The sequence below is a fragment of the Taeniopygia guttata genome, chromosome 27, assembly GCF_048771995.1.
Source record: "Taeniopygia guttata chromosome 27, bTaeGut7.mat, whole genome shotgun sequence".
Classification (NCBI taxonomy): Eukaryota; Metazoa; Chordata; class Aves; order Passeriformes; family Estrildidae; genus Taeniopygia; species Taeniopygia guttata.
This window is the reverse complement of record NC_133052.1, coordinates 5,392,138-5,419,920: the sequence shown is the minus strand read 5'-3', so window position 1 is coordinate 5,419,920 and position 27,783 is coordinate 5,392,138. Positions and strand designations below refer to the sequence as shown.

Here is a 27,783-nt window from a genome sequence, read left to right as displayed (position 1 = left end):
TTCTTTAAGCTTGGTCTTTCTTTTCCTTGAGGGTCCCACCCCATTCTGGGGTGGGGACAGGGGGGCTGCTGTGGCTCGGGGTGGCAGATGAAGGTCAGGAGAGTCAATCCCTGTCAGACAAAGCTAGGTGGGCTCTTGAGGCATGAGCAGCTGTACAGAACACACTCAGCAGTGCCCTCTCTGCCTGTGACATGGCACAAGGGGACAGGGCAGTGCCAGCACGGGTCCCTCACCTCACCCAGGTGTGTGACAGCCCTGGGCAGCCTCAGACGGGTTAAACTCCACTGTCCTGAGCAGCTGCTCCAGGCAGAGGCAGCACTGTTCACCACCTCAGTGACAAATCTGGCCCAGGGGTGCCCCCCAGAGCCACACCCTTCCTGGGGACAGCTGGGGCTGACTTGATGCTCCTGTGATGTCCCCAGGGGGAGTCACCCGGCAGAGCCATGCTGGTGACACCTGGAGCTGTGGCCAGGGCTGCAGCACTGGGGCCAGATGACCCCTCTGTGCCCCACGGGAGGGCACGGGGCACTGTCACAGCAAGGCACAACTAAGCAAGGTGTGGCCAAGCTCCACCCTGTCCCCAGGGCTCCTGAGGTGGCAGTGGAGCACAGGAGCCAGCCCTGTGCCCCAAGCCGAGTCCCTTGCTGGGGATGGAGCCTCTCCCACCTCACTTGTGGCGCTTTTTCTTCTGCTCTTTGCGCTTCTGAGCCCTCACGTCCTTCTTGAGGCGGCTGTCGACCACCTTGAACTGGCCCCTGACGCCGGGGGGACGCCGTACCCGGCGTCCCACGCCCTTCTTGGCCACCAGGTAGGTGACCTGGCGCTTCTCCTTGGCCAGCCCGGCCTTCTTGTAGATGCTGCAAGAGAAGGACAAAAGGCAGAGTGAGTTTGGGTGGGACAACACCGGGTCCCACCCCTCCTCTGGCTGTGCCACCCCTGGATCAGCCTGGCTGGGGACACAGAGCAGTCCTAGTGGCATGCAGGGACACGGCCCCACCAGCCAGCCCAGCCACAAAGGGATGAGCTGGATCCCGGCTCGGCCACTCACCGGCGCAGCTGGGCCACCTTCTCCCGCTCCGAGATGTCCACGGTGCTCACCACAGCCTCGGCCTTCTTCTTCATCTGCTCCAGCTTCTTCAGCATCTGAGGGACAGCCCGGGGGCACATCGGTCAGAGGAGGGGCAGGGCATCAGAACAGGATGGGGTATCAGAGCTGGGTCAAAGGGGGGACTGAGGCTCTGGGAGAGGAGTCAGGGCACCCCTGGGAGCCCACCCCCACTCACCCTCCGCTTCTTGCGGGCCTTGGCCTCTGCCACCTTCTTGATGGGGCGGGCGTTGATCTCCTTCCAGCGCTGCCGATAGGCCTCCACCGTCTGCTTGTCCACGGGCAGCTGCCGGCGCCGGTGCTGCCGCTCCTCCTCCGTGAACCACTCGGGCAGCTCCCCCTCCTCCTCGTTGTAGGAGTACCTGCAGGGGCCCAGGTGACCCGGGAGCAGGACACGGGGCCCCACCACACCTGTGCAAACCCTGCAGCCCCCAGCTGGTACCTGTTGAAGGAGTCGTCGATGAGGTCCCGCCGGGCCTTTTTGGAGCTGGCAATGACAGAGCCTAGGGCCAGGCCCTCTGCATCCAGGACTCTTTTCACTGTGGGACATGGGACAGCTTGGCCTGGCTGCAGCCCAAGAGCCAGGGAGCAGCCCTAGGGAGCATGGTCTGTCCTTGTCCCCATCTCCTGTCCCTCCCGAGGGACCCGCAGGTCTGTCCCTGTCTCCTGTCCCTCCTGAGGGATCCACAGGGCCCCCACTCACCTGGGTTCTCAATAGGCACCACCTCAAAGCCACAGGGCTCAACACGGCCCCGCTTCCTCCCCACCGGCGCCAGTGGCCTGTGGAGAGGAGTGGGCAGGGCTGGGGTCCCTCAGCTCTCCGGGACTGTGGAGGTGAAGGGACACCCAGACCGCCCTCAGCCCTCACCTCTCATCTTCACTGCTGCTGTCATCGTCACTGCTCTGCTCCTCCTGAGCTTCACTAGCATCGGGAGCTGCGGCTGCTGCAGGGGTGGGCTCGGCTGGAGCCTCCTCTTGGGCCACCTTCTTCTTCTTCTGCCCTTTCTTTGCTGTTTTGCCTGAGGATGGGAAGCACTGGCTGAGACACAGCCAAGGCAGACCCTGCTGCAGACCCTCCTGTAGGGATCGTGCTCATTAACACAGCACTAATGGCAGCTCGTTAGTGACACAGGCTGGGAACACTCTCTGGTCTAGGGGCAGGTGTTCCTGCCCATGGCCAGGCTTGGAATTGAGCGCTCTTTGAGGAACTTTCCAACCCAAACCATTCCCTGCTGCTGCTCAGGGAGCATCCCCACTGAGGCTGGAGCCAGTGCCCCACAGGAGACCGTGGGACCGTTCCTCTGTGTCCCCTCACCTCTCTGAGCCTCACGCTGCCTCTCAGCCAACATCTGGGCCTGGCCCAGCTCCAGCTCCTCATCTGCATCATCCTCGATGCCAGCAAAGGCGTCCTGGCATGGGGAACAGTGGGGTCAGCCCCAGGGCAGGCCTGGGGAGGGGCCAGCCCCAGGGAAGGGGGGTCAGCTCCAGGGAGGGCAGGGTCAGCCCCAGGACAGTCTGGAGAAGCTGCTGGGGCTGAGGCTGCTCCATCATTCCTGCCCCACAAGTGGGACTCACCTTCCCGAACCACAGGCTGGTCTGTCGCTCCTCCAGCACCGACTTCTCTTCCAGGGGCACCAGCAGGGGATTCTCCACATCCTGCCCTTCCTCATCCTCCTCCTCCTCTTCCTTCTGCTTAAACTTGGCCCTGAGAGCCGGAGCAGCAGGATCAGTGTCCCCAGCCCTGGCTGTGTCCAGGAGCTGCTCCCAGGGCAGCCCCTGCCCCAGGAAGCCTCTCCCCTCTCACCCCTTCCCCGCCCGCTCCCGCTGCAGTTTCCGCTGCCGGGCCTCGATCTCCAGCAGCTCCTCCGGGTCCAGGTCGCTGGCCAGGGACACGTCGTCCTCTTCGTCGTGATCCGACACGTAAATGTCGTCGTCCCCAGGGCCGATCTCCAGCAGGGCGTCGGCCGAGGCCATGTCCCCGCGGGACAGCTCATCCAGCAGCTGTGACACAGCTCACAGAGTCACACAGGTGGCACAAGTGACAAGCCAGGCCCTGTCTCACCCCGCTGTCCCCAGGAGCTCCCCACCCACCGGGGTCCTGTGGATGCTCTTCAAGGAGAACATGCTGGTGTCGCCATCGTCAGCGATGGACACTCCAGGCAGGTCCATCTGCAGCTCCACACGCTCCCGCTGCTTCCTCTGCTCCTTCAGGATCTTCTTCTTCTTCCTGGAGGAGGCAAAGGAATGAGACCACACTGTCCCCACCACACACAAACACCCCACAAGCTCAGCCCCTGCCACAGCACTGCCAACCCCCTGTGAGGGGTCCCCAGTGCTGGGGCAGCCTGGAACACCTGCTTGGAGGAGCAGAGGAGCCCAGCGACCCCAAACCCCCTCAGCAGAGGGACAGGCTGACACTGCCACCCTCTGTCTCCATGACTGCAAGCCTATTTCTCTTCTCCTTTCTACCTCTTCAGCTCCGCCAGCTCCTTGGCCTTAATCTCTGCCAAGGCCAGCTCCACCTCCTCTTGCTCCTTCGCCTCTTCAGCAGCTGCAGCTTTCGCCTCCATCTTCTCCTTCTTCTCCTCCTCCCTGCCCTCTTCCTCCTCACCGGAGCTCAGGCTGCCAAAAGGAAGGAGCTCAGAGGAGCTGTGCTGGGGACAGCCCACCCCAGCCCGGGGAGAGCCCGCCCCAGCCCGGGGAGAGCCCATCCCAGCCCGGGGAGAGCCCAACCCAGCCCGGGGAGAGCCCAACCCAGCCCGGGGAGAGCCCAACCCAGCCCGGGGAGAGCCCAACCCAGCCCGGGGACAGCCCAACCCAGCCCGGGGACAGCCCAACCCAGCCCGGGGACAGCCCACCCCAGCCCGGGGACAGCCCGCCCCAGCCCGGGGACAGCCCGCCCCAGCCCGGGGACAGCCCGCCCCAGCCCGGGGACAGCCCTGCTCCCTGGCCCTACTTGATATCCAGCTCCTTCGCCTGCTCCTTCAGCTTCTTGGCCAGAAACCGCCGCAGCTTTGTCCTCCAGTTGAGCAGGGCCCTGGGTGGGGTGGCAGCGGTTAGGGACAGCCAGCAGGGCGGGCTGGGCGGTGTGGCTGTCCCAGTGTCCCCCAGCACCTGAGCTCCTTGCGGCCCAGCACTCGGATGTCCCTGCAGCACTGGCGCAGCTCCTCCGTGGTGGAGCTGTGATTCTCCAGTTCCCCGTTCCCCAGAGTGATCTGGCACAAGGAAAGTGATTTAAATTTGAATCCCAGCCTCCCCTCCACAGGACAGGGACAGGGAGTCCTTACACACACTCACCTCGTTGGCCTTGGAGAGGAAGTCCACGGGGTTGGGAGCCTTGAGGAAGTCCATGAGGGTGAAGCGGTGGTACAGAGTGGTGTCACCCTCAGCGTAGCCTTCAGCCTGGGGGGAAAAGGGGCTGTGGCAGCCAGGGCAGGGGACAGACAGGCAGATACCACCAGCCCTGAATGGTGGATGGGGTCACCTAACTTGTGCCTTGCTGCAGTGGCCATCTAACTGTGCCTGTAGCTTGTTCTCAAGGATTTCAGAGATTGTTTCCCACCTCAGCCTGAGCTAGAAGTCGCCCGCCCCAGCCCAGCAGCAGCTCCCAGCCCCACCTCAGACACCAGAGCTGACAATGCCAGGTTTGTGTCAGCTCCATGCTCAGCTAAAACCACCTACACAGACTGACTGACCTAAATCCACCTCAGAGACACAAACCCGGTGCTCAACCCCTGCAGGGTTTAACTGCCCCAGCCCCAGCCCCACAATCCCCACTTCAGCAATTCCGCTCCCAAAATCTTGCATTCTCCTGAATAATTTTAATTCTCACAACCTCTTTAAGCCCAGTCCCATCTGTATCTGGCCTTCCTCATACCTTGGGCTTCTTTTTGCTGACCAGCTCACTGACAGACTTGGTGGCAACCTCCACATCCTTGAAGGCATATTTGGGGTCAAAAAACTTGCTGTCAATTTTGTCTGGAGCTTGATAACCTGGGATGGAGAGATGAGAGCCATGAGAGACATTTATCTGGGACAGAGGGATCGGAGCCAGCCAGAATGGAGGAATCAGAGCCACTCCTGCTGGGATGGAGGAATCAGAGCTACTTCTCTGGGGAGAGGACTCAGAGCCATTCCACTGTCCCAGGAGGAATCAGATCCATTGAAACCATTCCTCCTGGGATGGAGTAATCACAGCCATCAGAGCCATTCCTCCCAGGATGAAGGCATCAAAACCATTCCTGCTGCGGTGGAGGGATCAGAGCCACCAGCAGGTCCTCCCAGCCCCATCCCAGCCACTCCAGGTGCCCCTGGCTGCTCACCCTGGCACACCACAAAGATCTCGGCAGACTCGTTGCGGGAGGCCTGGGGCTTGGTGGCCTGGACCTTCTGGAAGAACTGCTGGAAGATCCAGAGCAGAGACTGGTAATCCCGGGAACGGAAAACCTTGGTGATGAACCAGCCACCCTTGCACAGGAACTCACAGGCCAACTTCAGGGCCATGAGGGTCAGGTTGGCTGCAGCAGGAGAGAGCAGGGAGTGAGGGAATGACCCTTCCCTGGGAGAGTGGGGACAGGCTGGAATGGGTTTCCCAGAGGAGTCGTGGCTGCCCCACCCCCAAGGCCCGGTTGGACGGGGCGTGGAGCACTCTGTGACAGGGGAAGGTGTCCCAGCCCGTGGCTGGGGCTGGCACTGAGTGGGCTATAAGGTCCCTCCCACCCCACAGCAGCCTGGGACCCTGTAAGAGCAGTGAGCTGTCCCTGTGTCCCCACCCTGCGAGTAGGCGTCGTGCACCCAGCTGGCTCCCACGTTGGGCGCTCCATCGTTCAGCACCACGTCCACCTTCCACGTCTGCAGCTCCTTGCGCAGGGCCTGTGGGACAGGGACACCTGTTTGTCCCTCTCTGAGGACCCCAGCCCATCCCGTGACCCCCCTGCCACCAAGGGCAGCCCCAGGCCAGCACCTGGCGGCACTTCTCGGTGGTGATGTCCTCCTGCAGCGTCACCACGTTGGGAATGGGCTTGATGGGCACCAAATCCACCCCTGGTTGAACAAACACAGCAAATCCCCTCAAAAGGGACCCAGCCCATCCCAAGTGGCTTCCCCACCAGCCCCTCCTCCTCCCTGGATGCCCTTTGTCACACCCAGGGACTGTCCCAGCTGTGGGGACACATCACTGCTCACCGATGATCAGGCTGGACACCGGCATGAACTTGGACGCCACCTGAAGCCTGGGCAGCACAGAGAGGAGCAAAGCTGCAGCAGCAGCCCAGGGCAGCTCAGCCAGGCTGCGCTCCCAGGGCTCGGTGTGCAGCACGGGGACACTGCAGGGTCACACAGGACAGGCCCCCGGCGCTGGTGGCACTGGGGGTGGCTGTCCCCACTCACCAGCCGCCGGGGGCCGCACACAGGTCCAGCAAGGCCCGGGCCTTCTGCAGGAACTGGAACTTGCGATTGAGCTGCAGCAGCTTGAAGGAGGAGCGGGAGCGGAAGCCTGGGGGGCAGCAGGAGGGCGGTTCTGGGGGTGCCCGGGCCCACAGCCCCCTGCCCCCAGTGCCAGACTCGGCCCTCACCCGTCTCCTTGGCCAGGTGGTAGAACTTGTCCCGCCGGCTCTTGCCCAGTTTGCTTTTCTTGCCCATGGCGGAGGCGGGGCGGCCCCTCGGGGCTGGGATGTGCTGCCAGCCAAGGGCTCAGGCCTGGGGAGGGGGAAGCGGGGCTGAGGGGCGGCCTGGGCTCCCGAGGCACTGCAGGGGAGTCCGGCCTCCTTCGGGGCCCCCTCCGCGCCCCGAGTCTCTCCAGCTCTCTCTCAGTGGTCCCGTTACCCCTCCCAGTGCCCCTCCGGTTCCTCCCTCCCTGCCCTCCCAGGCCCCGTCACTGCTCCCGGCGCTGCCCCTCAGGCCCAGCCCAGGCGCGTTTCGGCCCCGCTGACCCCTGAGGCCTCGGATCACCCGGGCTCCACACCCCGAACCCTGACACCCCCGAACCCTGACACCCCCGAACCCCCATCCCCAGCCCGAGCCGCCGGCCCCGGACACCGACCCGATCCCGGTCCACATCCCGATCCACACCCCGATCCCGATCCACAGCCCGATCCCGATCCACACCCCGATCCCGGTTCACACCCCGATCCCGGTTCACACCCCGATCCCGATCCACACCCCGATCCCGATCCACACCCCGATCCCGATCCACACCCAGACCCCGATCCCGATCCACACCCCGATCCACACCCAGACCCCGATCCCGATCCACACCCCGATCCAAACCCAGACCCCGATCCCGGTCCACATCCCGATCCCGATCCACACCCCGATCCCGATCCACACCTCGATCCCGATCCACACCCCGATCCCGATCCACACCCAGACCCAGACCCCGACCCACACCCAGATCCCGATCCACACCCAGACCCAGACCCCGACCCACACCCAGATCCCGATCCACACCCCGATCCAGACCCAGACCCAGACCCCAATCCCGATCCAGACCCCGATCCCAATCCAGACCCAGACCCCGACCCACACCCAGATTCCAATCCACACCCCGATCCAGACCCCAATCCCGATCCACACCCCGATCCAGACCCCGATCCCGATCCACACCCCGATCCAGCCCCACACCCCGATCCAGACCCAGACCCCGATCCCGACCCTGCTCCGGTTCCCGCTCCCGGTCCCGGTCCCGCCGCGTGCCCGCACCGCCTTCCCGGCGTGCCCTGCGCGAACCCCTCAGCTTCCGCTTCCTCCCGCTCCGGCCGCCATTTCAGGAGTGGCGCGCCCCTCCTCCGCAGCCTGCGGGCGGCAGAAAGGGAAAGAGAGCGGCCAGCTCAGGGGTGCGGGACACAGCACCGGGCCCGCTCGGTGCCGCGGTCACCGCCTGTCCTTCCCCTCCGGCGCTTTCCCGCACGGACACACACCTCTGGCCGCTCCAGGCCGGCAGAGGGTCCCGCACTGCGCATGCGCACTGCTCACCGCGGTGTTCCGGAACAGGAAGTGACGCCACAGGCCGCGGCGCCATCTCCGGTGGGGCCGATGCCGGCGGAGAAGATGGCGCTGGACGGGCCCGAGCAGGTGCGGCCGGCGGGACCGGGCGGGGCAACGGCGGCGCTGGGGAGGGACGGGGGCGCGTCCTGCTGCCCGAGCGGTGTGCTGCGGCCGCGGCTGATCGGGGCCGGCAGCGCCGTGACTCGGCGGGTCTCGGAAGGCGGCGGAGCCTGAGCGGCGGGACGGGACCGGGATGGGATCGGGACCGGGACCGGGATCGGGATCAGGATGGGACCGGGATGGGATCGGGACCGGGATCCGGATGGGACCGGGATGGGATCGGGACCGGAATCCGGATGGGACCGGGATCGGGATGGGATCGGGATCCGGATGGGACCGGGCCCGGGGCACTCGCAGGGAGCGGGAGCCGGGGCTGCTGGGGGCACATCGGGACACGGGGGACCCGGGCTCGGCTGGGGGGTGCCGGGCAGGGAGTGCGGGGAGGGGAGGGACGCTCGGCACCGGGACCGGGACGGGGCAAAGGGGGAGCCAGGGCCCGGCGGGGCGCGGGGGTGCCGGTGGTCGCTCAGCTCTGCTGCCCCAGATGGAGATGGACGACGGCAAGGGCGGCTCGGGGCTCCGGCAGTATTACCTGTCCAAGATCGAGGAGCTGCAGGTGAGCACAGCCGCGGGGCACACCGGGCCGGTGCCGCGGTGCTGCCGGCTGGGACTGTGGCCGTGTCCCTGCCCCTGTCCCTGGGGCGCTGGGGACATGAGGTGGGGCTGTGCCCTGAGCTGGGGCCGCTGCTGGCTCTGGCTGAGGGGCTGCTCCTGTCCCAGCTGCCAGAGGGCAGGGATGGGTGGGATATTGAGATGGAATTGTTCCCTGTGAGGGCAGGGAGTCCCTGGCACAGGGTGCCCAGAGCAGCTGTGGTGCCCCTGGAGCCCTGGCAGTGCCTAAGGCCAGGTTGGAGGGGGCTTGGAGCAGCCTGGGACAGGGGAAGGTTTCCCTGCCATGGCAGGGGTGGGATGAGACGAGCTCTGAAATCTTTTCCGATGCAAACACTTCCATAATTCCCACGTGCTGGGTGTGGCTGAGCCCGAGGCCTCTCAGCAAAGCCTTTCCCTTCAGCTCATCGTGAATGAGAAGAGCCAGAACCTGCGGCGGCTGCAGGCGCAGAGGAACGAGCTCAATGCCAAGGGTACGGCCTGGAGCAACTCTGCTCTCCTGGGCCGGGCCTGGGGGCTCTGGGTGGGCTCTGGGCCAGGCCTGGGGGCTCTGGGGGGGCTCTGGGCTGGGACTGGGGGCTCTGGGGGGGCTCTGGGCTGGGCCTGGGGGGCTCTGGGCTGGGCCTGGGGGGCTCTGGGCCGGGCCTGGGGGCTCTGGGGGGGCTCTGGGCCGGGCCTGGGGGCTCTGGGGGGCTCTGGGCCGGGCCTGGGGGGCTCTGGGCCCCGGGGTGTGGCAGCCCTCAGGCCCAGGGCTGATGCTGAGCTGTCCCTGCCCCAGTGCGGCTGCTGCGGGAGGAGCTGCAGCTGCTGCAGGAGCAGGGGTCCTACGTGGGAGAGGTGGTGAGAGCCATGGACAAGAAGAAGGTGCTGGTCAAGGTACGAGGCTGAGCTGCCCCCAGGTGCCGGGGCTGGGCTGGGGCTGTGGGACAGCCCCGTGTACCCACAGGGACGTGGGGTGGGAGCTCCTTTTGCAGAGCTCTTTGGGGTGGCTCTGCTGGGCCTGGGGCTGCCCTGGGGTGGCCAGTGGGGTTGGAGCTCCTGGCTCCTGCTCCTCCCAGGCCAAGGGGATGTTCCTCAGCAAGGAATTCCCAGCGAAAGGATTCCCGGGGGTCTTTGCTCCTTTACAGGTGCACCCAGAGGGGAAGTTTGTGGTGGATGTGGACAAGAACATCGACATCAATGATGTGAGTGCCCCCGGGGCTGTGGGGGTCCCCAGGGCTGGCAGGGACGCCCAGCCCCCCGTGCTGTCCCCACAGGTGACCCCCAACTGCCGCGTGGCCCTGCGCAACGACAGCTACACCCTGCACAAGATCCTGCCCAACAAGGTGGACCCGCTCGTGTCCCTCATGATGGTGGAGAAGGTCCCAGACTCCACCTACGAGATGATCGGGGGCCTGGACAAGCAGATCAAGGAGATCAAGGAGGTGATCGAGCTGCCCGTGAAGCACCCGGAGCTGTTCGAGGCGCTGGGCATCGCCCAGCCCAAGGCAAGTTTGGGGAGCTCTGGGGAGCTCTGGGGAGCCCTGGGTCGCGCCCTGTCCCCTGGCAGGCTCTGAGGGCGGCGTGGCCCTTGCAGGGGGTGCTGCTCTACGGCCCCCCCGGCACGGGGAAGACGCTGCTGGCCAGGGCCGTGGCCCACCACACCGACTGCACCTTCATCCGCGTGTCGGGCTCCGAGCTGGTGCAGAAGTTCATCGGGGAAGGTAACGGGGCGGGGGCGGCTCTGGGGCTCCTCGGGGCCGGCTGGGCTGGGGGCCAGGCTGAGCCCGCTGCCCGCAGGGGCCCGCATGGTGCGGGAGCTGTTCGTGATGGCGCGGGAGCACGCGCCCTCCATCATCTTCATGGACGAGATCGACTCCATCGGCTCCTCCCGCCTGGAGGGCGGCTCCGGCGGCGACAGCGAGGTGCAGCGCACCATGCTCGAGCTCCTCAACCAGCTCGACGGCTTCGAGGCCACCAAGAACATCAAGGTAGAGGGGCCGGCCCTGCCCGGGTCCTGCCCGGGTCCTGCCAGCCCCGCGGTGCGCAGGGTGGTGACACGGCTGTGCCCTGCGCAGGTGATCATGGCCACCAACAGGATCGACATCCTGGACTCGGCCCTGCTGCGCCCCGGCCGCATCGACAGGAAAATCGAGTTCCCCCCTCCCAACGAGGAGGTACCAGAGCCACCCCCAGCCAGCCCTGTCCCTGCTGTCCCCACCCTCCCTGGGAGCCATTCCTGGGCTCCAATCCCCTCTTTGCCCTGCTCCAGGCCCGCCTGGACATCCTCAAGATCCACTCCCGGAAGATGAACCTGACCCGGGGCATCAACCTGCGGAAAATCGCGGAGCTGATGCCGGGGGCCTCGGGGGCTGAGGTGAAGGTGAGCGGGGGACTCTGGGGACTCTGGGGACAGGGGGGCTGCCAAGGGGGGCACTGGCTGATGCTCCCCTGCCGTCCCCTCAGGGTGTGTGCACAGAGGCAGGGATGTATGCACTGAGGGAGAGGAGAGTGCACGTCACACAGGAGGACTTCGAGATGGCCGTGGCCAAGGTGGGTGCCAGGGGAGGTGACAGCGGGGGCTGATGGCGGCACACAGTGTCCTGGTTTGCCAGGAGCACAAACAAGGGGGGTGTCACTGTGTGAGTGACATGGGAGAGGCTGCTGGACCTTCCCTGTGCAGGGCTGACACTCGGTCTTGGGGTGTTTTTGGGGTAATTAACACCCAATTTGGACGCTGAATGTTGGAGCCACCCCTGTCCCCTCCCCCAGGTGATGCAGAAGGACAGTGAGAAGAACATGTCTATTAAGAAGCTGTGGAAGTAACGGTGAGGCTGGAGCTGCTCCCTCCCTCGGTGCTGTCAGTAAAGAGCTGCTGTGGCCAGGCCCAGCACTGAGCTGGGGACTGGTTTGGGGATGGGGTGGGGGCTGCAGGACACAGCACACATCCCACAGAGCTGCTGCTGACTGCTTTTATTAGAAAAAATCCAAAATAGACAAAAACTGGTTACACAAGAGGCAGAGCAGGAACCCCTGAGCCCAACCCTGGGAATGTAAATGCCCCCCCACCTCGGAGCCTGCAGGGGGGCAAAGGCACTTCAGTGGGGTGTCCCCATGGTCCCCTCCCTCCTCCCCAGTATCTCCAGTTCTTGGTGCCCCTCTGCCCCCAAACCTCGTCAAGACAAGTGGTTAATTATGGAATTATGTAAAACAGTGGGAAAGGGGGAAGGAATAAACTGATTGTCACAAACTGAACCCCAGCCCTCGGTTCCGTATCCCCAGAGCAGCCCTGGGAGCCTTCCTGAGCCCCTGCAGGAGCCCAGTGCAGGAAGAGGAACTCAATCAATATATTAATTAATTAATCAAATACAAACCCACTGTACAAAACGCTGGCTTTTTTTTTGTTTTTTCGTGTTTTTTTGGTTTTTTTTTATATAAAACCTGTTCACAAAAATAGTGCAAAACATCGGGGGCAGCTGGCGTTGGAATGATGAACTTTGGTTGAAGAGGGGCAGGGCGGGGCTCGGGGTGGGGCTGGCAGCAGCTCCCCACGGGCACGGGCAGCGCTCCGCGGCTCCCGGGGGGATTTTGGAACGGGAGGGGAGCGGGGAGCCCGCGGGGCTGCGCGGGGAGGGCGCGATGCAAAGCGGAGGAGGCGCTGCGGGGGCCTGGGGGAGCGGGGGGGGACTCCGCTGTGCTCGGCCCGAGGATCCGGGGAGTCCCGGGGAGCTCCGGTCCCTTCAGGCACGTCGGGTTTGTGCAAGTGCTGTGGCTTCCAGTCGGTACCGTGCGGCTCGGGCAGCTCCGGCCCGCCCGCCTTAGGTCAGGCGGATCCCGAGCACTTGTTCCAGTTCCTGCCGGCGCTGCTGCACCTGCGGGCACCGCGGTGCTCAGCGAGGGACAGCGACGCTGCCCGGGCTCCCGCGGCTCTGTCACGGCCATCCCAACTCCGTCCCATCCCACCCCGAGCTCACCTTGGCAAAGATGTGTCTGCCCACGGCCTCCTGCGCCCAGGGCTGTTGGTAAAACTCGGCCCGCCGCTCCTCCTCGGGGTTCCCGATCACGTCCGTGATGATCTGACCCAAAGGGGAGGGATGCAGAGGGACCAGACCCCTCCGTGAGCTCCAGGAGGGACCCAGACCCCTCCCAGCCCCCCACTCTGCCCAGCCCCAGGGCTTAAGAATCATGGAATTGTTAGGGTTGGCAAAAGACCTTCAACCCTTACCCCAAACCACTGAGCCATGTCCCCAAGGGGCCACATCCCTGGTTCTGAACCCCTCCAAGGACAGGGACTCCACCACTGCCCTCAGCAGCTGTGCCAGTGCTGGACAACCCCTTCCAGGAAGAAACTTCCCAATAACCAACCTAAACCTCCCTGGCAATTGTTCCCCTTTACCTTGAGGTCCCTCCTCTGGGATTTGATCCATTCCTGGATGAAATCCTGGGGGTTGTTGCTGAAGCTCAGCATGAAATCCCTCTGTGTCTTCAGCTGGTTGATGGACTCGATGGTCTCGTGGATCTGGGCAGGTGACAGGGGTCAGAGGAGCTGTGCTCCCCCCCAGGACACGGCTGCCCCTCGGCAGTGTCCCCTCCCACCTTGGCATCCAGAGAGGCGATTTCCTGCTGGTTGGTGGTGGAGGCCAGGAAATTGCTCATCTGGGCTTTGAGGGGATCATCCACCTCCACGTCGATGTCATAGCAGGCTGTCTTCTTCTGGTCATTGGGATCCACACTGGGGGAATGGGGTTGGGGGGACCTGCTGAGCCCCCGCCTGGCTGGGGGTGCATGGACCCCCAACAACAACACCAGTACCCCAGGAAGCCTCAAATTCGGTGGTTCTTCCCCTCCCAGGAGACTTGTGCTGGTCCTTCAGGATGGAGACCTCAAAGCCTCCTGTGGCCCCAGCCCAGGGAGCCCCCCAGCCCTGGGGACACTGCTTGGCCCACAGAGCCCCCCAGCTCTGGGGACACTGCTTGGCCCACAGAGCCCCCCAGCCCTGGGGACACTGCTTGGCCCAGGGAGCCCCCAGCCCTGGGGACACTGCTTGGCTCAGTCCCCAACCCACTGAGCCCCGCCAGTCCCAGGGACACTGCTTGGCCCATGGAGCCCCCCCAGAGCCCCCCAGCCCTGGGGACACTGCTTGGCCCATGGAGCCCCCAGCCCTGGGGACACTGCTTGGCCCACGGAGACCCCCAGAGCCCCCCAGCCCTGGGGACACTGCTTGGCCCATGGAGCCCCCCCAGAGCCCCCCAGTCCTGGGGACACTGCTTGGCTCAGGGAGCCCCACAGAGCCCCCCAGCCCTGGGGACACTGCTTGGCCCAAGGAGCCCCCCAGCTCTGGGGACACTGCTTGGCCCATGGAGCCCCCCAGCTCTGGGGACACTGCTTGGCCCACGGAGCCCCCCAGCTCTGGGGACACTGCTTGGCCCACGGAGCCCCCCAGCCCTGGGGACACTGCTTGGCCCATGGAGCCCCCCAGCCCTGGGGACACTGCTTGGCCCATGGAGCCCCCCAGCCCTGGGGACACTGCTTGGCTCAGTCCCCAACCCACTGAGCCCCGCCAGTCCCAGGGACACTCCCCATCCCATGGAGCTCCTTCAGCCCTGGAACCATTGCCCACCTTGCCCACCCAGTGCCCACCCAGAGCCCCTCAGGGCCGTGCCCACGCTGTGCCCCACCTGATGGTGTGGTTGATGATGATGGGGTCCGGGTGCTGCAGGAGCCCTGCCAGCTTCATGGGGATCTCGGAGAAGCGCATGCGGACACAGTTGAAGATCTAGGGGGTGAAGCAGAGCCTTTGGCACGCATGGCAGGGTCTTCCCTCACCTGTGCAGCCAGGTGGGGCATCCCCAAGCTGCTGGTGTGAGCCAGAGCCCAGGGAAGGGCACAACCAGAGCCTGGAAGGGCTGTGGAAGCTGGTGAGAGGCTTTTCCCAGCTGGGTGAGGTGGGAGTGTGCAGGTACCTGGCGGAAGTAGCGGTTGCAGTTGATGAACTCCTTCTCGTGGCTGTCCTGCAGTTTGTTGTGTTTGATGTAGAGCCACAGGGCCTGCATGATGCTGGCCCTGGTCTGGGTGTGCACCCCCAGCAGCCGGGCCAGCCGTGGGTCCAGCTTGTACTGGGGGGGCTGTGGGGACAGTGGGGTCAGCCACGGAAGCAGCCAGGCCAGAAAACCCCCTCAGAGCAGAGCCCAGCCTGACCCACCCTGTCCTGTCCCCAGCCCGGAGCACCGAGCGCTCCTGGACACCGGGAGGGATGGGGACTCCAGCACTCTGGCCAGCTCGTCCCAGTTTTTAACTCCCTTTCCCAGAGCTCCCTGTGCACCTTTCGATCCCTGCATGCCCCAAATCTTCATCCAAGGTCCTGTCCCAGTTTTTAACTACCTTTCCACAGAGGAATTCCTCCTGCTGTCCAAAGGAGAGGGAGAGGGGGGCCTCTGGAGTCCCCCACAGCCCCTGTGTCACTGCAGGTCCATGCCTGGAGCTCCCCGTGCTCCTTTCAATCCCTACATGCCCAAACCCTCACCTGAAGCCCCGTCCCAGCCCAGCCCCGCCCCTGGGTGGCCCCAGGCCGTACCTGGTGGTCCAACATGAGCAGCAGGGTGCACTTCACGTTGACATCCCCGGGACGCTTCACCTGGAAGCCGTCGGTCTCCTGGGTCGTGGGCATCCGGTGCCACTGCGAGGGACAATGGGGACACCGCTGAGAACAGGGCCTGGGAACCACCCTGCCAGCAGGGCTTGTGTCGGCAGAGCCGGGCTGGGGCTCTGGGCTGGCACAGCCTCCCAGCCTGGGGCACCCTGGCAGCTCCTGATCCCAAGGGGGCAGCTCAGAGCTCTCCCAGTCCATCCCATCCCATCCCGGGCTGTGCTCCAGCCCTGGGACGGACTGGGGCAGTTCCAGCCCCGAGTGCTTGGGGTGCAGGGCTCCCACAGCTCCCGGATCCATCCTGCAGGAATGTGCATCAGAGCTGCTCCCAGCTTCCCCTGGAAGGGGATTCAGCCTCTCCACAGAATCTCCCAGGGCAAAAGCATGAGCTGGGTGCAGGGAGAGCTCCAGGCAGGAGCACCCAAAAAGGTCTGATCTCCCCCAAGGACCCTCCAGCTCAGTGACAGGCGGGAGAGCAAACCCCTCTTCCCACAGGGCACGGAGGTAAGCCTCCTGTGGGATCAGCACCCCGTGGGGACCCTCTGTGCCAGTCTGGGGGGGCAGCTAAGCTGCCTCTGGGGCCACGTCCCTGCCCCACACCCCACAGCTCCAGCGCTGCCTCTGGACCTGGGCTGTGAGGGCTCGGAGCCAAGCTCTGCCAGGGGAGAAAAGGCAGCCCCAAAGCTGACCTGGGAAAGCAGGAATGTGGTCCCCAGGGAGGGCCTGGCACTGCCCCCAGCCCCAAAAACCTGCTCAGGCCCCTCTCCCAGCAGGACAGGCCCTGGCCTGGGAGCCCAGCATCCAGAGGGGCAGCAGCGGGGCCGTGCCCCCATTCCCCACGGGGATCCCCTCCCACCTCACCTCCACCAGGTGATTGTCCGGCCCGTAGAGCTCCTTGTCCAGCTCGATCACGAGGCTCTTGAAGAAGGAGGAGAACTTCCTCTTCTGCTTGCTGGGCTGCAGACAGGGCAGCAGAGATTCCTGATCCCAAATCCAGCCCCAGACCCCGGAGCGGGGCGGGTGCTGCCCCAGCTGAGCTCTCAGCACAGCAACAGTGCTCCCACACCTCCTCATCCCTCCTGGGTGATCCTGATGAACCAGCTCCTCCTCCCAGCTCCTCATCCCTCCTGGGTGATCCTGATGAACCAGCTCCTCCTCCCACCATCACTCCTTCCCTCCTGGATCCTTACGGACCAGTGCTCCCACCACCTCCTCATCCATCTTGGATTGTTATGGACCAGTGCTCCTCCTCCCACCATCACTCCTTCCCTCCTGAGTCCTGATGGGCCAGAGCTCCTCCCACCAGCACCTCATCCCTCCTGGATGACCCCATCCCCCCGGATCCCGACAGACCAGCTCCTCCCTCCCTGCCTCCCTCCCTCTGGATGCTCCTGATGGACCAGAGCTCCTCCTGCCCCCCCTCCAGCCCCGCTGGATCCTCACATCCTCCAGCAGTTTCCCCTCCACACGGAGCTCCCAGGAGGCCACACGCTCTCCCCCCTCTCCCTCCTCCTTGGCCGGGGTGAAGGTGTTGGAGATGTAAATCCTGAGCTTCCGCTTTTGCTGTGGAATGGGAAGACAGAAAGGGATGGACGGAGTGAGAGGGGACTGCAGCACCCATCTCCATGCCAGCATGAGAGGAAACGGCCTCAGGGGAAGTTTAGCTCAGGTATTAGGGAACATTTATCCACAGAAAGGGCTGTAGAACATTGGAAAGGGCTGCCCTGGGCAGAGGTGGAATCCCACGTCCCTGAAGTGTCCCGGCAAGGTGTGGATATCCCACCTGGGGACACGGCTTAGGGTGATGGCTGGACTGGATGACCTCAGAGGATTTTTCCAACCTTAAGTTTCCCACGATTTCATTATTTCCAGCCCCCCTCCCAGTCCCCCAGCTCACTGTCAGGGGTTTCTTGATGGCCTCCTGGATCTCCATCCTCTTCCGAGCAATGGTTTGGTCCAGCTTGCGCTCGAAGGCCAGGAGGTCCATGTAGGCCTGGGACTCTGGGACCAGCTCCCGGATCTGGACACAGGAATGGTCAGTCCCAGGGTGCTGGCATGGGCTGGATCCCTCCCACAGCCTCAGCAGCCGAGAGACACCAGGTGACAAGTCCAGCATCCAATTTTTATTTTAAACCCAGCCTGGAGCCCTGCAAAGCTCTGCCCAAACCAGTCTGGAGCCTGTCGCTGTTCCCAGCAGCATTCCTGCACGGAACGGAACCCTGGAATCTCAAAAGTGACCCTTAGGGACCTCCTGAGATCTCCATCCCACCCCATTCCTGCTCCTCGCTTGCTCAGAGTCCAACCCTCTCCTGCCATGCCAGAGGGAGAGACTGAAACATTCCAGGGTGGTTTGGGGTTGAACAGAAATTCCCAGTGGGCAGGAGGGAACTCGGGGAGATCCTCCCTTTTTGGGGACCCCCATCCCCTGCAGCAGCTCAGCTCTGTCCCCCAGGCTGAGGTGACACTCACCCTCTGTGGCAGCACCTTGTCAGCCATCTTCCTCCTCTTCACCCTGGGAAACAGGAAAAATTACAGCTCCAGAGGACACCCTGCTGCCTGCCCACTGGGGACGGACACTGGAAAGGCTCTTCCCCCGAGGTGCTGGCACTGCCCAGGCTCCCCAGGGAATGGGCACAGCCCCGAGGCTGCCAGAGCTCCAGGAGGGTTTGGACAGCGCTGCCAGGGGTGCCCAGGGTGGGATGTTGGGGGGTCTGGGCAAGGACAGGGGTGGGACTGGGGTCCATTCCTGTTGGATTGCTCTGGGGAATGTTTTTTGCCTCCCCAGAGACCCCTGTAGCTGTGATCTTGTTAGTTTAACCCTTCCTTCCTTTCTTGACCCAACTGGCTGAGAGCCAAGTATCTTTTCCTAGATAAGGTTCTGCTCTTCCTTGTTTGTCCTCTTTCCCTCTTTCTCCCCTGGAATAAAGTCTTGGACCACAGCAGGGGTTAGAGCCTCTTTTGGAATCTTTTGCCCCTGGAATACAACCCCCTAAAGCCCTCTCAGATCTGGGCTAGTCTGGTGACCCCGGGGAGCTGCGGGAGTGAGGATTTCACATTCCCACTCAGGATACTCCTGCGGGGAAGGTGTTGGATGTTGCAGCCTGACACCAGGGAAGGAAATCCAGGAAATGCTGGAGAAAGCAAAGGTGCTAACAGGGCAAAGGCAGGGCTGCAGCACAGAATTCCCAAATTTCCCCTCTGAAAGCAGCCATCCCATTCTCCCAGCGCTCCAAACCAAAGCCACTGCCAGAACTCCCTCAAACCCAGCTCAGACCAAACCCTGCTGTGGTGGGGCTGGAATCCTGGGAAAATCCTGGATCCAACCTGCCCACTGCAGATTCCCATCAGCCCGAGCCCATCCCAGTGCCCAGCCAGCTCCTGCTCAGCCCAGGCACAGCAGGAAATGCTCTCCCTGCCCGGGAGATGGGGCAGCTCCAGCAGCACAGGGAATTCCTGTTTCTCCAGCTGCACCTGGAGCAGCAGGATCGCACGGGAGGGGTCTGGGGGACACTGCAGCTCCAGGAGAACACTCCAGGAGAGGTCAGAGCCCTGCTGTGGAGCAATGCCTGCCCCATCCAACCCCCCCTGCCCACAGGCTCTGGACACCCCAGAGCAGCTGGAAGCTCCTAATCCCTTGACCTGGGAGCAGGGAATGCCCAGCAGGAGCCTGGCTGATCCCTGATCCCAGTCCCCAGCCCTGATGGGATGCTCTGATGTCCCTGTGGGTGCCAGGCTGCTCCCTGTCCCCAACCCCCAGCTCCCTCCAGCTCTGCAGTGCTGGCATGGCCCAGGAGGGATCAGGAAGCCAATGGAGCTGCCAGGGAAGGGAATGGGACCCAAGCATCCATGAGCACCAAGGGATCCTGCCTGGGGATTCTAGGAGCCAAACAGCCCCCAGAGAGGGATCAGCAGGGCTGGGAACCAGCGAGGAGCTGCTGGCAGAGCCCAAACAAAGAGTCCTGCCCTGACTGCAGCTCCAGGGAGCATCCCTAAAATCTGCCAGGCCCATCCCACACTTCCCTAAAATCTGTCAGGCCCATCCCACACTTCCAGCCACATCTGTGCCTGTCAGGGCCATCGGGGACCCCTGGGAGGATGAAGAAGACCCCCAGGAGCTGCTGCTGGGGACCCCACGAGGCTCTTTGGTTCCTGGTGCGGAGGTGAGAGTGAGGAAGCTGCAAACTGAGGAATCTCTGCCTCCATCCCAAAACATCCCATTCCCAAGCTCTGGCAGGTGCCAGGCTGGAGGAAAACCCTGCTGGTGCCCCCCTCTGCAGCAGGACAGGAGCTGTGGCTCTCTGCACAATGTGACATGTGAATGGAGTCCTGGAGAGGCTTTGGGATCTCGAAGAGTCAAACACTGACTGAACACAGCCCTGGGATCCCCGTCCTGAATGGAATTATATCCATCTTTTTACAGCTCTGTATCTGCAGTGACATCTCATTGATACTAGATATTATTTCTGTTTGTATAGGTATTTCCAGAACAGGGCTCTCCTCTCCTCTGCTCTGGAGAAGTTTCCCAGCAGAAGATCCTGTTGGGAATGAATTATTGTGCCTGCTTTGAACCAAGCAGCTCCTGGCTCGGTTCAGGTGGAAAACAGGAGGGGAAACACAACCTGGATGCACTGTCAGCAAGGATTAGTGTGGTAGTTAGTGCTGGGAACGTTCAAGGAGCTGATCCCTGGGAGCGTGGAAGGTGCCCTGGGGTGGGACTGGGTGGGCTCTGAGGTCCTTCCCGCCCCCCCACCCACTCTGTGATGTTCCAAAGTGCAGCCAGGAGGCAGCAGGACCCCCCCACCCTCCCGTGGGGATCCCTCGCGGGTGGGACACGCCAGCCTTACCCTCTCCTGGGGGTGGCCATGGGCGGCTGTGCCTGGGGGGTCAGCAGGCGCTTCCTGAAGGGATCCATCATGGCCTGGGGCAGGCCGGGCCGCAGCGGGGTCGCTGCTCCGTACGGGGGGGCTCCCGGGGGTCCCACCTGCAGCCCTGCCATGGGCATCCTGCCCCCGGGGGGCATCCCGGGGCGCTGCTGGACAAGGGGACAGCGGTTAGACAGCGCCTGGCCACGCTGCCACCCCTGGGAGCCGCCTCCTCCCGAGGGTGGGAATGCCAGCAACAGGAAAGCGGGAACAGGAGAAGCCAAGGAGTGCAGGGAAGCCTGGCCCGGCAGCACTGGAGCCAAAGCCAGGCTGGTGGCCCTGTGCCACCACCTCCCACTGCCGGCAATGTCCCCACCCTGGGGAGCTGGTGGGCTCCTCTCTGGAAAGCAGCACAGGATGGGGGATGTTATGTGTAGTAGATATAATTCGCGCCATTTCTAATGTGATATATGTGATATTGAATATTTGTTAGAGTATACATGTTTGTATTAGGATTCCCCCCCCACCCCCACAGGCGCAGGTGAGACCGGGTGTAGATTGGAAATTGATTTACAAGTAAGAAGGTACAGCTGGCCAGGAGATGGGCCATGGCTGGGGAGATACAGAAACCCCAGGGGCTGATCATCGTGTGAACGACCCGAGATGGATCTCATGGAAATCCTGAGGCAGATACATGTGAATGCAGCGTTCCCGAATTCCCGTAAATTTCATCACGGGATTCAATAAACTCCGGACAGTGAATTGTTCTCCCTCATCACCAAAAAGGAAAATCTTATTAACATATGGACTCTGAATAGAAGAAAAGACTGATTGCAGAAATCTTGGCCTCAGGTGGAATTTTCCCTATAAAAACCGCTTGTGCCAGGATGGAGGTGTGTGGGCATGGAGGAAAACCTCTGCTGAGGCTGACTCCTTGTTGCACACCCAGGGCTGACCCCGGGCTCGGCTCTGTTCTTTCCTCGTGGCTGGCTAGATAGAATTAGATTGCAAAATAAATATTTTATTTTTCATATTAATTTGGCTGGACAAATTTTCATTTATAACAGGGGAGCAGGGCAATCCCACTTCCTCCCCCTGCAAGGAAGGAGGTGAGGGATGGAGGAAGCAGCAGCTCCTCCCTGGCAGCAGCCAGCTCCCATCCTTCCCCTTCCAGGGACACACACAGGGAATTTGGGAGCCACAGCAAAACCCCGAGGGGTCCCAGCCCCGGCAGCCCCTCTGCACCCTCAGAGTACTGATTTGGCAGCACCCACTGGTGCCTCAGGTGCCACCAGGTTGTGCCCCAGGGGACAGTCAGTCCCGGACCCCCAGAACCAGCAGTCACCCCTCCTGCTCCTCCCTGCTCCACCTTGGGGCCGATCCAGCAGCTTCCCAGGATCCTCTGATCCTCAGCTCCCCCTGCCAAGGTGGGAGGCTGGGAGAGCCAGCAGAGCAACATTTCTGCCCTGCCCCAGGCTCCTGACATGCCAGGACAGCCCCACAGCCCTGCAGGGCAGGGAGCCAAAGAAACACCTCATTCCCTGCACACAGGATACATCTGGGAGCAAACCCTGGATGCAGGGTTGGGAATATGGGATGCAGCCGGTCTGCCCTCCACAGCTCGGAGCTGTAGCAGGGGTTGGTTTGATGGAGCTGCAGCCAAAAAAAAAAACCCTAAAAAACACCCCCACCTCTGTGAAAAGCTGACAGACACAAAGCCAAGAGTTTGAGCTGCCCTGGTGCCTCTGCCAGCGGCAGATCCCGAGAGGAGGAGTGTTCCAGGCAGGGTCAGGGCAGCAGCAGGGCCCCAGGATTAGCGCTGCACGTGGAAGCTCAAACCCCCGGGCCAGGCTGAGCCCTTACACAACACACACTACCACAAGGCTCCAGAGCCTTTGAAGCAGCAAGCCCAGAGCCCAGGCTCTGACCCTCCCTTCCCCAGGGCAGGAGGCTCCTTTTTCCTGCTCCCAGATGTTCCTCTCCTCCTGCTCAGCCCCATTTGTGCAGCTCCTCGTGACTCCGGGGGCGAGCAGGGCCAGCAGCACCTCCCTGTGCCAAAACCACAAGGCCAGGCCCCAGTTTCTTTGGGTTTATCAAGAAATCCGTTGTGGCAGGGCCGGGTGGACCCACAGCCTGTGAAACACGACAAACCACAGAAAATGTTGGTCTGCAGCTCAGTTCCAGCAGGACTGCGGAACCCCTGTGGAACCCAAACCTGTACTGACACACAGAAAAGCAGAGAAACCCCCAGAAGAGCTGAGAAACTTTTAATTTTAAATTCCTGGGCCCCTGGAGCAGCTGAGTGCAGAGCCCAGGCTGGAAGCAGAGCCTGCATTCCCTGGAGCCACCAGGAGCAGGAAATGGCTCCCAGGGAAACCCTGCCCCCAGTGTTTCTCAGTGCCTGGAAGGCCAGGGAGGTTCCACAGCTCCAGAGACATTCCCTGCCCTGGGAATGCTGTCAGGAGCTTGCTTGGAGCTGACCCAGCCATGCCAAGCTCCTGTCCTTTGGTCAGAGCAGCCCTGAGGTCTCTCCTCCCCCCCTCTGCCACTCCATGGAGCACATTTCAGATCTATCCCTGAAGTGAGAGATTTGGAGGCTTCAGAGAGTCTTTGACAGCTCCACGTCCTGGGCAAGGTCTCTTATGTGTCCAGCTGCTCTTTCCAAGGCTCCACTGAGGCAATTCCACTGGCAGGGAGAGGTTCAGCACAAGGATACACAGACTGGTCACACCTTAACTTCACCATCACCTCCCAAACCATCTGAGAACCATCAGCCACAGCTCAGCTGCCAGGGAATGACTTCCAGCCCACCAAGGACCCACACTGGATTGCCTGGATGAGCAAAAAGGGGAGGGCAGAACCCTCCACATGGAATTTTCCTCTCAGTTTACTCTCAGGATTTTCAAATTTATAACAGAGAAGGCTCTTGGCTCAACCAGTACCTGAAGCAGACTTGCCTCAAAGACTCCCAATCCCTTCTCACACAAGCCCAGCCTAAAACCTTCAGCTGAGTCGGAAAGCAGCACCACAGCCCCAGGGTGAAGCCTGTCTCCAGCCCCTCTTGGAAAGCCAGGAAATTCCCAGGATGCAGAGGGCTTAAACTCAGGAAATTTGATTAAACCAGCTCCAAGCAGGAGCTCATTCCTGCCCAGCACCCCCAGTCCCTGTGCCACCCCCGGGGCCCGCCCCGTCCCCTCCCCCCGGAGGGGCAGACAAAGGGCAAACCCTGCAAGCTCAGCGGCAGGAACAGCCTGGATCCCATCCAGCGCTCCCTGCGGAGCCTCTGGAAATGGGACAGTGAGCAGCTCGTGTCTGCTCCCTGCTCGGGGTTCATCCCAGGGCACCGCTCAGCCCACGGGCCCGGGGCAGCTCTGCCCGGAACCGGCCCTGCTGAATCCAGCAGGAGGCTGGAAGGGCTCCTGAGGGATGTTTGCTGGCATGGCAGCAGCCTCTGAGCCTGCCAAAGGCCCCTTCTCCAGGAAGGGCAGCCCAGAAATCAGGGGCTGGTAGCAGGAAGGAGAAGCAATAAATCCCAGGATGGATCTGCAGGAAGAAGCTGGGCTGGAGAGAGAACTTGAGGCAAAGCAGGAATTCTGCAAACAGCTCCAGAGCCTCTCCGTGTCCCTTCCAGGACCCTGGCTCCTCCCTGCACCTCCCCAGCCAGGGAGGAAGGCTGCTCCCCACCGGGTCCTGTCCTGCTCCGGGATCCAGCTCTGCACGCTGACAGGGACCCAGGCAGCCAGAGCCCACAGCCACCCTCCCGGGCTCTGCAGCACAGCCTGGCCCAGCACCAAGAGCTCTTCCTGCAAGTTCCTCCCCTCGTGCCCAGGCAGCAGCACTTCCCACCGGGATACAGGAACAATCCCTGCTCCAACAAGGCTCCAGCTCCACATGGGGCTGGGCTCCAGGAGAGCTCTGCTGCCCAGGGCTTTGCCTGGATTGGGATCATGAGCCCCCTGCACACCCCAGAAGAGTGATTTTCCCCTTTGTTCCTCTTTATCTGTGAGCAAATCCCTCTTGGAGGGCTGCCAGGGAGAGCCTGGGCTGGTGCTGGCACAGACCTTCAGCTGGGAGGTGCTGCAGGGATGGAGATGCTGCTGCTGCAAACTCTGCTGCAGCTCCCTGCAAGCCCCCAAATCCCCCACACTTGGAAAAGCTCCGTGCTTGACACAGGAGGAGCTCCAGGAGGCAGATCCCAGCTGTACAGCTGACATGAGGAAGTGGTAAATCAAAGGGAGAAGGGCACAGCACAGGCACAGCCCCAGCAGAGCCAGCAGACATCCTGGAATGTCTCCAGCAGCAGCAGAGCTGTCCGGGCTGGACAAACCTGCCTGCCCACAGCCCCGCAGCTGGAGCCCTGAATGTTCCAGGGCAGGGAAAGGAGAGGTCACAGGGATTCAGATCCCACAGGGGCAGGACAAGGAACAAAGGGGATTTATGTTCAATCCCAGGCTCCTCCTGGGGAGATGGGCCTGGCACAAACCCTGCCCGTGGTGTTCCTGCAGGGCCAAACTTTCTGGAGGGCTCCGGGAAGGCGCTGTGGGATCAGAGGGAGCAGCAGGGCTGGAGGTGCTGCTGTTCCCCTTCCCTGTCACGTTTCCCAGGAGCAGCAGAGCGTGCTTGGGCTCTGCTCTGCCCTCCTCCCTGCTCCAAAGACAGTGTCCATCTGCTTTGGATCAGGCTGGAAGCAGCTCCAGGCTCAGGCTCTGATGAAACCTGACTTGGAAAGCCTCTCCCCGGGGAAGGGTGGGGTTATCCAGCACAAGCAGCCTTGTGGAACAGCTCTAGCCCTGGCTGCTGGCCCCTGGCCCCTCCAAGCCAGTCCCCACGGCTGCACGAGCAGGAACACTGCTCTCCCTGCTCCCCAAGGGGTGCATTTCTCCCGCACTGCATCCTCTCCAGCATCTCCAGGCCACTTTCACCTGGCACAACATTCCACACTTCTTCAGCTGCTCCATGGATTTCTCCATGAAGCCCATCTTTCCTTCCCACTGCCATCTGCCCAGGGACAGGATCACAGAGCTGCTCCCAGGCTTGGGAGTTCTCAGCCTGCAGCAGCCTCCTGGCCAGGGAATCCAGGCTCTGTCTTCCCAACACGCGCCAATAAAATCCATTTAATGGGGACCTAAATTGAGGTGAATTCCAAGGTCTCATCCCACACGGATCCACGCTGCTCCAGGCTACGGCGTTAATCCCAAAACTTGGGAAAAACTCTCCTAAACCTGAAGCCAGCACCTGAAAAACCAGGAAGGCTCCTTCCCGCTGTACTTCCACAGACCCTGGCTGCTGGGGCTCAGCCTGGGCATCCCGGGGAGAGGGATCAGGGTGGGGGATCTGCCCACACCCCCCACCACGCCTGATGTTCCTGCTCCTGGAAAAAGCCTCTCCTTCCCGCTCCAGGCACGGCACCAGCCCCTGGCTGCTCCAGAAACATCAGCTCCCACCAAAGGAGCCCCTGGACTCCCTGCCTGGGCTGCCAGGAAATCCCCAGCAGGCACACAAGGATGTCCGAAGGACGAGCATATGTTTAATAATCCCGAGATTAGAGCTCCTAAGCCCTCACTGGCCTGGCCAGGGCCTTTTCTGTCTCCTGGTTCCTAAACAAGCAGCTCTTCCTAAAACTGGGACAGAACCAAGCCCTGGGGGGATGGCAGAGATGGGAGGGGTTGTTTTCCTCAGCCTGGGAATTGCAAAACAAAGGGCAGACCCGCTGGATCCTCTCCCAGGCCCAGGGAGAGGCCACTGAACACCAGCCCCGGGGCTGATCCCGCTGTGTGTGTGGGGACATCACCGCGGGGACATCGCCCCCTGCCCCGCCACCTGCTGCCAGCCCAGCCTGGGGGAAGCAGCATCTGCCAGCCTGTTTACCCGGCTGCTCCCAGCTGGCTCCAGCCTCCCAGCTGGATTTTGCACCCTGCGCATGGAAGGTCAGGCAGTGCTCCCGCCTCGAGTTACCAGCGGCTCACACCCGGCCAGCTCAGCTTCCAACACCATTTCCTGGCGTTTGGAAGGCTGCAGGAGGAAGTTGTTTCCTTCTCCTGTGCTAAGGAGCCGGATTTTCCCTGAGCCTGGTTTATTTCCTGAGTTTTAAATCATGCAAATCAGGCACAGCTCTGGAGGAGGCAGCGGCAGCCCAGGAGAATGTGTTGCACAACTGGGCGCCTCCATTTCCAGCCTGCCTGGAAAACTGAGCTTTACATCTGAAAACTCCTTCCCAAAATAATCAGCACAAGCTTGGGAGTGAACTGAGAAGCCAAGTGTGCAAGGGGGAGCAGGAATGTGTGTCAGGATATACTTCTAACTGCTGGAGTAATACAGAAACATGGAGCGGTTTGGGTGGGAAGGGACCTTAAATCCATCCAGTGCCACCCCTGCCATGGCAGGGACAGCTCCCACTGTCCCAGGCTGCTCCAAGCCCTGTCCAGCCTGGCCTTGGGCACTGCCAGGGCTCCAGGGGCACCACAGCTGCTCTGGGCACCCTGTGCCAGGGAACAATTCCCAATTCCCAGTATCCCATCCATCCCTGCCCTCTGGCAGTGGGAGCCATTCCCTGGGTCCTGTCCCTCCAGGCCCTTGTAAACACAGTTCTTACTTCCTGAATTTACTCGTAAAAGCTGCCAGGCTGAAAAACGAGTGATTTCAGTGCTTTTGGAGGGCTGCTGCTTGTTTTGATTTACTTTCCCCAACGCTACCGAGCGCCTGCTCTCCTCCCCCACCGCCAAGCAAGCCCCGCTCCTTCCGGAGGACACTCCGAGGATACTCCGAGGTTACACCCGCGCACCCCCGTTACCTCTGCCGGGGCACGAACGCGCCCTGGGCCGCTCCGTGCCGGGGCAGGGCCGGGATGGCTGCGGCGGGACCGGGCCGGGCCCCGGCAGCGAACCCGGCCCGGCTCGGCGCTGCGGAGGGACCGGGCCCGGCCCAACTTCCAGCGGGCTCTGAGGGTGCAAAGTGGGAGCCGGGACGAGGGAGGAGTCCCGGCTCAAGGCGGCGGCAGAACGGCCGCACCGGGGCTGCCGGACCCGCTCCGGGCGATGCCGGCCGGGCCCGCCGCCTGCCCCGGGAAGGCCCCGCCGGCCGGCCCGGCCCCGGTACTCCGGTACACCCGCTGCCCCTCCCGGTACTCTCACCTGGTACTGCGCGGCGGCCGGGCCCATGGCGCGGTAGCCCGGGGCGGCGGCGGGCGCGGGGCTGGGGCCGCGCAGCAGGGCGGTGCCGGGCCCCGGGGCCGGCGGGGCGGCCGAGGGCGGCAGCGGGCTCAGCGGGAAGGCGCCGCGCCCGGCCATGGCGGGGCCGCCGCGGACGGGACGGGACGGGACGGGACGGGGAGGCTCCGAGCGGCGGCGCCGGACCGGGAACGGGACCGGGAACAGGAACGGGACCGGGACCGGGAACAGGAACGGGACCAGGAACAGGAACGGGAACAGGACCGGGAACGGCTCCGCGCCCGCCGCCTCAGGCCCCGCCTCCGGACGGCC

The 27,783-nt window shown here is 62.9% G+C and overlaps 3 protein-coding genes across 10 annotated transcripts; 1 reads left to right on the top strand and 2 right to left on the bottom strand.

Moving 5' to 3' along the window:
• On the bottom strand, nucleotides 1-8,081 carry FTSJ3 (FtsJ RNA 2'-O-methyltransferase 3). 4 transcript variants are annotated; one of them, XM_030255953.4, is made up of 23 exons: nucleotides 8,023-8,081; nucleotides 7,805-7,897; nucleotides 6,679-6,802; nucleotides 6,494-6,599; nucleotides 6,290-6,336; nucleotides 6,069-6,148; nucleotides 5,878-5,977; nucleotides 5,428-5,622; nucleotides 4,983-5,098; nucleotides 4,403-4,507; nucleotides 4,220-4,320; nucleotides 4,062-4,142; nucleotides 3,575-3,727; nucleotides 3,197-3,332; nucleotides 2,910-3,106; nucleotides 2,681-2,810; nucleotides 2,421-2,514; nucleotides 1,974-2,124; nucleotides 1,809-1,885; nucleotides 1,548-1,644; nucleotides 1,284-1,467; nucleotides 1,049-1,143; nucleotides 1-857 (listed from the first exon to the last, which is right to left on the bottom strand). In XM_030255953.4, the coding sequence occupies exons 3-23, from the start codon at nucleotides 6,743-6,745 to the stop codon at nucleotides 668-670; spliced, it is 2,502 nt and encodes an 833-aa protein (XP_030111813.3). In that variant the 5' UTR covers nucleotides 6,746-6,802; nucleotides 7,805-7,897; nucleotides 8,023-8,081; the 3' UTR covers nucleotides 1-667. The 4 variants fall into 4 exon arrangements, with proteins under 4 accessions (XP_030111813.3, XP_030111815.3, XP_030111814.3 ...); XM_030255955.4 differs by having other exon boundaries at nucleotides 7,832-7,897; nucleotides 8,023-8,067; XM_030255954.4 differs by lacking the exon at nucleotides 8,023-8,081 and having other exon boundaries at nucleotides 7,832-8,012.
• On the top strand, nucleotides 8,019-12,184 carry PSMC5 (proteasome 26S subunit, ATPase 5). Of its 4 annotated transcripts, NM_001245781.1 has the most exon segments (13): nucleotides 8,131-8,176; nucleotides 8,694-8,765; nucleotides 9,222-9,291; nucleotides 9,597-9,694; nucleotides 9,946-10,002; nucleotides 10,075-10,305; nucleotides 10,395-10,521; nucleotides 10,598-10,788; nucleotides 10,876-10,974; nucleotides 11,070-11,180; nucleotides 11,264-11,350; nucleotides 11,570-11,625; nucleotides 12,080-12,180. In NM_001245781.1, coding segments are annotated over 12 exon segments (1,236 nt in total). In that variant the 5' UTR covers nucleotides 8,131-8,137; the 3' UTR covers nucleotides 11,624-11,625; nucleotides 12,080-12,180.
• On the bottom strand, nucleotides 11,756-27,783 carry SMARCD2 (SWI/SNF related BAF chromatin remodeling complex subunit D2). Of its 2 annotated transcripts, none has more exons than XM_041721455.2 (13): nucleotides 27,436-27,783; nucleotides 20,288-20,475; nucleotides 17,913-17,955; nucleotides 17,341-17,463; nucleotides 16,887-17,006; nucleotides 16,305-16,400; nucleotides 15,372-15,473; nucleotides 14,761-14,922; nucleotides 14,476-14,573; nucleotides 13,394-13,529; nucleotides 13,194-13,316; nucleotides 12,772-12,873; nucleotides 11,756-12,669 (listed from the first exon to the last, which is right to left on the bottom strand). In XM_041721455.2, the coding sequence occupies exons 1-13, from the start codon at nucleotides 27,589-27,591 to the stop codon at nucleotides 12,616-12,618; spliced, it is 1,503 nt and encodes a 500-aa protein (XP_041577389.2). In that variant the 5' UTR covers nucleotides 27,592-27,783; the 3' UTR covers nucleotides 11,756-12,615. The 2 variants fall into 2 exon arrangements, with proteins under 2 accessions (XP_041577389.2, XP_041577390.2); XM_041721456.2 differs by having other exon boundaries at nucleotides 20,288-20,472; nucleotides 27,436-27,782.

Excerpts from the sequence above, each read along its gene's own strand:
- SMARCD2 (XM_041721455.2), bottom strand. The coding sequence starts at position 27,591 with ATGGCCGGGCGCGGCGCCTTCCCGCTGAGCCCGCTGCCGCCCTCGGCC. Across the intron at positions 17,956-20,287 it reads ATGGCCACCCCCAGGAGAGG|GGTGAAGAGGAGGAAGATGG; the intron begins GTAAGGCTGGCG and ends CCTGTTTCCCAG. Across the intron at positions 12,670-12,771 it reads GCAGACACATCTTTGCCAAG|GTGCAGCAGCGCCGGCAGGA; the intron begins GTGAGCTCGGGG and ends CGGTGCCCGCAG.
- PSMC5 (XM_030255898.4), top strand. The coding sequence starts at position 8,063 with ATGCGCACTGCTCACCGCGGTGTTCCGGAACAGGAAGTGACGCCACAG. Across the intron at positions 9,292-9,596 it reads GAACGAGCTCAATGCCAAGG|TGCGGCTGCTGCGGGAGGAG; the intron begins GTACGGCCTGGA and ends TCCCTGCCCCAG. Across the intron at positions 10,975-11,069 it reads TCCCCCCTCCCAACGAGGAG|GCCCGCCTGGACATCCTCAA; the intron begins GTACCAGAGCCA and ends GCCCTGCTCCAG.
- FTSJ3 (XM_030255953.4), bottom strand. The coding sequence starts at position 6,745 with ATGGGCAAGAAAAGCAAACTGGGCAAGAGCCGGCGGGACAAGTTCTAC. Across the intron at positions 4,321-4,402 it reads TCCTCTCCAAGGCCAACGAG|ATCACTCTGGGGAACGGGGA; the intron begins GTGAGTGTGTGT and ends TCCTTGTGCCAG. Across the intron at positions 858-1,048 it reads AAGGTGGCCCAGCTGCGCCG|CATCTACAAGAAGGCCGGGC; the intron begins GTGAGTGGCCGA and ends CTTCTCTTGCAG.